The sequence below is a fragment of the Diaphorina citri genome, unplaced genomic scaffold (assembly GCF_000475195.1).
Source record: "Diaphorina citri unplaced genomic scaffold, Diaci psyllid genome assembly version 1.1 scaffold81, whole genome shotgun sequence".
Classification (NCBI taxonomy): Eukaryota; Metazoa; Arthropoda; class Insecta; order Hemiptera; family Psyllidae; genus Diaphorina; species Diaphorina citri.
This window is the reverse complement of record NW_007377518.1, coordinates 30,555-38,691: the sequence shown is the minus strand read 5'-3', so window position 1 is coordinate 38,691 and position 8,137 is coordinate 30,555. Positions and strand designations below refer to the sequence as shown.

At 39.4% G+C, this 8,137-nt stretch overlaps 2 protein-coding genes across 2 annotated transcripts in view; one reads left to right on the top strand and one right to left on the bottom strand.

The window, feature by feature from the left end:
- Positions 1 to 2,963, bottom strand: part of LOC103522846 (vacuolar fusion protein MON1 homolog A) — an 18,406-nt gene extending 15,443 nt beyond the window's left edge. The window contains exons 1-3 of the mRNA XM_008487935.3: positions 2,750 to 2,963; positions 2,237 to 2,562; positions 813 to 1,016 (exon numbers count right to left, since the gene is read on the bottom strand). Of these exons, the coding sequence (XP_008486157.1) occupies positions 813 to 1,016; positions 2,237 to 2,562; positions 2,750 to 2,836 (617 nt within the window). The 5' untranslated portion in view covers positions 2,837 to 2,963. The remainder of the gene's footprint in view (positions 1 to 812; positions 1,017 to 2,236; positions 2,563 to 2,749) is intronic.
- A 3,277-nt stretch (positions 2,964 to 6,240) lies between these two features.
- The window catches only part of LOC108254150 (cilia- and flagella-associated protein 45-like), a 13,896-nt gene continuing 11,999 nt past the window's right edge, over positions 6,241 to 8,137 (top strand). Inside the window, exons 1-2 of the mRNA XM_017449139.2 lie at positions 6,241 to 6,287; positions 7,440 to 7,660. Coding sequence (XP_017304628.2) covers positions 7,442 to 7,660 — 219 coding nt within the window. The 5' untranslated portion in view covers positions 6,241 to 6,287; positions 7,440 to 7,441. The remainder of the gene's footprint in view (positions 6,288 to 7,439; positions 7,661 to 8,137) is intronic.

Genomic DNA, 8,137 nt, shown 5'->3' with positions numbered 1-8,137 from the left:
ATTATTATTATTATTATTATTATTATTATTATTATTATTATTATTATTATTATTATTATTATTATTATTATTTTAATGTGTCCTTTCATATTAATTTTTGCATTTTATTGTTGTTGTAAAAATGGGGGGAAACCCTCGTAAACTCCTTCAAAAAAAAAAATTGAGCTCAAACCGACGACCAGGGCCGGAGTTATGGCCTATTCAAATTTCCGTTTTTCCACGTTCTCTCGCTAATAGGGGATGCAAAAAAATGGGAAATTCATATTGATTGGTGATTTGTGCTTCAAATAGGTCCCACTAATGATTAATATTGAAATTCAGACCCAAAAATGAAATTTAGGCTTTCGGCCCTGATGGCCTCCGGGGCTCAAAATGGATGTTTTAAGATTTTAAAGTTGACCCCCCTGGGGCCGTCCCTGATAGTGTCGAAAAATTGAGATCCCCTTATAATAGATTCCCCTTGAAGAAAAAAAAGAAATACGTGTTTTAGGATTTTTCTGAATTCCAAACGGTTTTTGAGTTTTCAGGAGTGGCAACTTTTTATTTAAACACCCTGTGTATTTTTTGTCATACTTTTCGATGGTTGTATTTATTTTATACCATCACATACCGGGTTTGATTCCCACCTTATAATAAAAAAAGATCAGGTTTCTTTGTCCTTGGAATGGCTGGCTAAGCTGGGTTATTTCTATTTTGTCCTCCTCTCTTTCATTTTGGGACAGTGAGAACTCATTTATTACCATTCTCCCTATCAAATATCTTCAAAATAAATAAAAATAATGATAATAATAATAAAAATTGTTTCCACTTACAGGAGCTGCTGTTGCAGAAGTGTTTGATCGCTGTGATGATGTTGACATACAGACACTACAACCAGATAGCCTTTGGGCAGAAATGAAAAGTACAAATCCCCAGCCTTGATGCTTTGAATTCGATCCTCATCTGTGTCCTGAACAAATGAAACTAGAGCTTGCATCACACCAAACAGTGTGGCCAACTTGTCCTCACAGCCGTATCTGCAGTAAGAAGAACATGATTGATTAAACCAAGTGAATTCTAAGTTTAAATCAATGGTTTTTGCACAACACATTATCTGGATTTTCTCTCTCTCTCTCTCTCTCTCTCTCTCTCTCTCTCTCTCTCTCTCTCTCTCTCTCTGTATTTTCTCTCTCTCTCTCTCTCTCTCTCTCTCTCTCTCTCTCTCTCTCTCTCTCTCCTTCTTTTCCTTTTTACTTCTCCTTCTTTCTTTCTTTCTTTCTTTCTTTCTTTGTTCTTCTTATTATTGCCTCACTTCCTTTCTTTTCTTCTTGAACTCATATTTACATGTTACTTTACCTACCTATAACCTATTAAAATTTGCAATGTCTATTTTTTGAAACTGTAGAACCACACCTGATCTTCAACCTGTGAGAACTGTACCTGTGAGTGCAGCGCTCATACCTGACAGGTACAGTCCTCACGTAACTCTAATAGGGGTAGAGTTCCTGTGGGTTAAACTCCTTTTTTCACCTATGTTTCTTAGTTGTTTACACCTGTCAATGGTTTCAATTGCTTTGCCTTGAAAAAACATATCCAGGCAGACCAAAACTCAAATTTGAAAAGAAAAAAAATCAAGATCTCCACTTTTAGAACTAGGCTACTCATTTTGTTTGTACAAACTTTATAATTTTATATGATGTAAAAATCTCAGTTTATACAACTCTTGCCAACCTAGTTAGGTTGGTTGATAGCACATCTGCCTTATAAGCGCTAGGCCAAGGGTTTGATTTCCGCCTGGGGCGGATTTTACCCTGATGGGATAATGTTCGTTCTTGGAACAGCTGGCTTTCTCATATCCTGTCTTCCTTCTGTCTACAATTTCAGGATGATAAGACTATAGCAGTTACAGTTCCCTCTGTCAAATCTCTTAAAAAAATAAAGTACCGTGTCTCTTATCGCCCATCTGATGAGAGGCATACTATGGGATGGACATGTTACGACACAGACCACACGAGTCTATGAATGTAGCAGCTGTTTCAAAGCCGCGGGTTCGATTCCCGCCCGGGGCGGATTTCATCCTGATGGGATAATGTTCGTTCTCGGAACGGCTGGCTTTCTTCCTATCCTGTCTTCTATTTCGGGAAGATAAGACCCTAGCAGTTACAGTTCCCTCTGTCAAACCTCTCAAAAAAAAAAAAAAAAAAAAAAAAACAAAACAACTCCATTGAGTAATTTGATATTTTCATCTTTTACCTACCTTGAATAAACAGGTTTCCCTGATGAACTCAGTATAAAAATATGTCTCTCCTTTCTCTGCCAGTCTTCTGTTAACCAGAAATTATCATCACTGTTTATTTTAATTTCACTCAATGAGTCTTCAATGTATTTGTCTTCCAGTGGAGTAGGTATATCTGGCAGTTGGTTGTTCTTGTTCATAAGTTGACGCAATTCTCCAGACAATTCTTCACTCTCGTGGGACGGAGTGGAAATAGGGTCTGTGTGGTTATCATGTTCAAGAAATTCATTTGGAATATCTTCCAGTATGGATGTAGTGTGACTAGCTTCTTCAGTAGATGAATTGACCTGTGGAAAACATTTAACAAATTTCCAGTTTCACTTAAATGCTCAAACTTGAAGAAGAAGAAGAAGAAGAAGAAGAAGAAGAAGAAGAAGAAGAAGAAGAAGAAAAAACCTCTACAGCTACAGGGTCATCATCATTCATCGTCATTCATCCCTTTTGAGAGAAAAAAAATATCTGACAAGGACTTACAACATTTTCCATGGACTTGAATGAGCTTGTAGAAGCAGAAGGTGACACATTCATTGAAATTTCACTCATATTATTCACATTAATCATCTGTTCAGATAGCAAATTGAAGATGAAAACTTGGGTCTTGGGTCAGTTGGGTCTTCCCTCTTCCAGAATCCAATTGTCAAATTCCCCGAATTTCCGAATTCCGACCATTAAACCATTTAATATTGAAATTTTGAATTTTACCGCCCCTCGATGAAAATACGTTTATGGCATTCTGATGGCATTCCAAAGGTGTAAACGCCTGGAACTTGTTTGGTTATGCAATACGCACAATATTTTCATACTGGTCGCTTCCTAATTTTACGGGGTTTTAATAAATTGTACTTGATGATGATATTAGGAATTAGGCGTTCGTCGATCCAACGTTGCCTCATCTGTCCAATGGTGTTTGTCTCAGGCATGCCTTCGAGCTTCGAGTGACTGACAAGCCCGAAGCCCGGCCTTAGATCTGCAGACACGTCCACATCGATTCGATTGCAGATAAACCCGCTGGGACCTGCTGTGGATGTGCTGGATGGTACGGGAACTGGTGCTGTGGCTGTTCTGGATGGTAGGGGAACTGCTGTGGCTGTGCTGGATGGTACGGGAACTGGTGCTGTGGCTGTGCTGGATGGTACGGGATCTGCTGTGGCTGTGCTGGATGGTACGGGAACTGGTGGCGCTGACTGGGGCGGCGCGGATGATGGGCGGAGGTTCAGGGGACGGAGACCATTGGTAGCTATGTCTGGGTGTCGGTGCCTCAGGTGACTAGTGAGGCCAGACTTTGTGCAACATGTGAACCCACAGTGCTCGCAAACAAGTGATGTCATGTCAGTTTGCGTGCTTCATGGCGGTGCTGGATGGTACGGGAACTGGTGGCGCTGACTGGGGCGGCGCGGATGATGGGCGGAGGTTCAGGGGACGGAGACCATTGGTAGCTATGTCTGGGTGTCGGTGCCTCAGGTGACTAGTGAGGCCAGACTTTGTGCAACATGTGAACCCACAGTGCTCGCAAACAACAAACAAGTGATGTCATGTCAGTTTGCGTGCTTCAGCCTCCTCGCGGTGACATTGGGTGATATGCGACTGAACGTATTGACGTTCGTGTCTCAGGAATACTAAGTATTCTTACTTACTTAAGTCTTACTTACTTCTCAGGAATGCACACAAAGGACACTTTCAGTCCCAGTTCTCCTCCTCTTCATGTCTGGTGGCTCTCTTCTCTGCGGCCGAGTTCATCTCTGTGTTGTGTACCTTATGTACTGCTTCCTGCACGCTATTTCTCCAGGCTGGTCTGTTTGCAGCTGCATTCCTCCAAGTTTTTGGTTCGAGCTTCGAGGCCAATGAGTTTGATGTCCTCCTTGAGTATGTCAGTCCATCTCCTCTTCGCCTTGCATTGCGGGCGATATCCGATTTCAAGTTCCGAAAAGGCTACCTTCTTTAGGATTCGGTTTTCAGGCATTCTACTAAGATGCCCAGCCCATCGAAGCCTTCGTTGACGTATAAGGTTATCGATCTTCAGCATGTCTGTTCGTCTCAGGGCCTCCTCTGTCGGCATTCTGTCCTCCCAACTGATCTTCGCTATCGACCTCAGGTAGTGTTGGGAATAATCGATTATTATTGATAATCGTAATTAAGTTCCGAAAAGGCTACCTTCTTTAGGATTCGGTTTTCAGGCATTCTACTAAGATGCCCAGCCCATCGAAGCCTTCGTTGACGTATACGGTTATCGATCTTCAGCATGTCTGTTCGTCTCAGGGCCTCCTCTGTCGAAAATCCAAATCTGAGGTCAAAACTCCGAAAAAATAACTTTAAAAGGTCGAAAATTCAATTTTTATTTTCCGTTCTAATGAAAGAGTTCAAATATGTATGACGTCAGACTTTACGCAGTTGTTTTTTTCGTCCGCTAGGTAGCGACAGTATGCAAGCGCGCTAGCGGAGGAGCAGAAAGAACTGCGCAGAAACGTATGCGCACAAACACAATTATGCGTTGCCTGCGAGGGAGCTTTGCTCGGGACATTTGATGTGACGTCATCGCCTACGGGAGCGTATGCCGTGACGTCAAGTCAATTTATCTCGGGAAAAGTCGTAAGAAAAAGAAAAATTCCGTTGGTCCTCATTTTTCCTGCTCTATGACTTTGAAACATCACCCAAGTAAGCGCAACTGATCTATTCTAATTCTTTCCTCTTGAACTTTTTTTTCCTTGTTGCATGTGACTTTGAAACATCACCCAAGTAAGCGCAACTGATCTATTCTAATTCTTTCCTCTTGAACTTTTTTTTCCTTGTTGCATGAAAAAAAATTTAACATGTATATCATTATGTAATTTATGTGTATTACCTACCTATATCTAATATGAGGTTAAATAGAGGGAACTGGACCATCAGTCTAAGGCTAAGGCTAAGGTCTTATCGTAGTTATCGCCCTTAAGCAGAAGAGAGAATGATATAATAGAAGAAAGTCAGCCGACCACAAACTTTATCTGATAATGATAAAATTCACCCTGAGGCCTGAATGGGAATCCAACCCGCCAGTCAGCACTTAGTATGTATCTGATTAGACCTATCTATGTAGTTATGTACCTAATATGGTAAATACCTACACTGTATAGCTGTATGTATACGAATTCCCTCTAATAGAAAGTACAAAGTCAGATTAGCTACAGCTAGCCTATTTTTTCTTGGAGCCTGCCCTGTAACCTGTAAGCGATAGATCGCGGGTTTAATTTCCGCCCGGGTCGAACTTTATCCTTTAATAAGTAATGTTCGTTGTGGGAACGTAAGTCTGACTTTCTTCTATCCTGTCCTCCACAAAAAAAACTACCTAGTTAGGTACCTATACCTCTAAAAAAAAATACGTCACATTTGTGATTCTATTTAACTTCACTGCTAATTTCTTCCTTCTCTCTGCTCTCCGTTGGTACCTTATATAAACCCCGGGTCGAACTTTATCCTTTAATAAGTAATGTTCGTTGTGGGAACGTAAGTCTGACTTTCTTCTATCCTGTCCTCCACAAAAAAAAAACTACCTAGTTAGGTACCTATACCTCTAAAAAAAATTACGTCACATTTGTGATTCTATTTAACTTCACTGCTAATTTCTTCCTTCTCTCTGCTCTCCGTTGGTACCTTATATAAACCCTTTCAAAATAAATAATAGATATCTACAATCTACATCTACCATAAAATAATAAGTTAGGTAATAATATACCTACATACCTATAATACATAGGTAATAGGAAATAGAAAAATCTTTCTGAAAATACGAGGAGTAGAGTAGGTACGGTTGTATTGATCAAACTTTTCAATTCCATATATATTGTTCCCCCTAAAGCGATGTCTAACGAGAATGTTTATGGATAACTCAACACGCATCTCACGTTTTATTCTATGTATAGTTAGTTACCAATGTACCCAACGGTGTCTGTGTTTATTTGTATGTAGAAGAAGAAAAATAATAATAATAAACATAAACTGTCAGCCTCTACGTCTTGTCTTGGACATAATTATCAAGGTAGGTATTTATAACTATGTACCTACTTTAGGTATAGGTTGATAGCATGGGTGTAGCCAACATCTGGGGGGAAAAAAAAAAAAAAAAAAAAAAAAAACCTAACTTCTTGATTTTTCATTCGGATATTTTGGCAATATCGCGATGCGCGAAAATTTTCTCAAAGTCTGCGAATTGGGTGCCAACTTTGGATTTTTAAATGAGAACTCCTATTTTTTATTACATATTCGTTTTCTACGTTAAATTTAAAGTATAATCGACTACTCACTTGAATTTTTGCGGTTCGCAATTTTTGTGGAATTTGGAAACTGCGAATCACAAAAATGCCATATTTTTCAAAGGTATTTTTTTTTTACTTCCAAATCTTGTGATGATATTACTTTTTCAAGCTCCTATTTTTTATTACATATTCGTTTTCTACGTTAAATTTAAAGTATAATCGACTACTCACTTGAATTTTTGCGGTTCGCAATTTTTGCAGAATTTGGAAACTGCGAATCACAAAAATTCCATATTTTTCAAAGGTATTTTTTTTTTACTTCCAAATCTTGTGATGATATTACTTTTTCAAGTCACTTCTTTTTGGACAGTTCGTGGTGTTCGCGAAATATTGGACCAAATTGAAATAATAATGAAACCATAAGATTTGGGAGCAAAAAGCACTCTGATTTAATGGGTCGCACTTGTAGGTACCTACTTTTGAGGCATTTTTGTGATTCGCGTTTTCCGAATTCCACGAAAACCGCAAACATTCAAGTGAGTAGTTGATTGTACACAAAATTTAACGTACGAGTACAAATGAATAGGTAGGTATGCAATTAAAAATGGGGGTTCTTAATTGGAAAACCAAAATTGGCACCCGATTCGCGAACTTCGCGGAATTTTTCGCGAATTGCAAATAATGGCCCGCATCACAAATCAAAGAATTATGTGTGTGTGGTTTTTTTTTTTTTTTTCAATTTTAAACAGGCTCCGAGAAAGTATAGGTAAATTAAGCATACATTCTGGGACACCCTGTATACCATTTGGTTCTCCTTTTCAAATTTACCATAGACATTTTTATTTTCCAAGGACCTCCAGAAGGGAATTTCTTTGGAATTTACCAAGGATATTTTTCTTTTCTGAGGACCCCCAGGAGGAAATTTCTTTTCCCAGGAATGCGAAGTAGCAAAAGCTTCACGGATCTCTTCCAACTCGAAGATGGTTCGGTTCGAGTCTTGACCGGTGGTCAATCCAATGTCAAACGGAAATATGTTCAACTAGTCACCAATACCGGAGTTCGGCGCCTCCTTATCCCGCAGAAGAGAACCACATGTTCTAATACCGGGGTGGTAGATCAGGAGAAGCTGGATCAAATCAGGGCGGATGTCAAGGAGGTAAGTTATTTATATTAGCCCAGATAAAATAAAGGGAAAACCCAAATGTTGGAACTTTTTAGGGAAAAGCTGAATTTTTCCCAGGTGATAGAACACGTTGAGACATGAATTCTCCTAAAAGTCCCCGGGGATCATCCTTGTGCTTCCTCAGACACAGCTATTTGAAGGTAGCTTTGCAGTTTGCAGGGAAAATGCCGATATCTCCGAATGTAGGTACTTATCCGAATTGGATAATCTTTTTTACTTTCTATTACCTTTACGTATAGGGAACCTATTCAAAGTAGGTAATGAGAAAGTATTGCAATCGGTCCAAATTTTCAAAATCGGGAAATGGGTGGAAATATCCGTTTTGGGGTCTCCTGATTCCAAAAAAAGTGGCCCATGGTCTGTACGTTACGTACAGGTTTAAATGGGAAAAAGTAGAAAGTTGTGAACAAAATATCTCAAGAACGGTTTGTCGTAGAGAAATGAAATTTG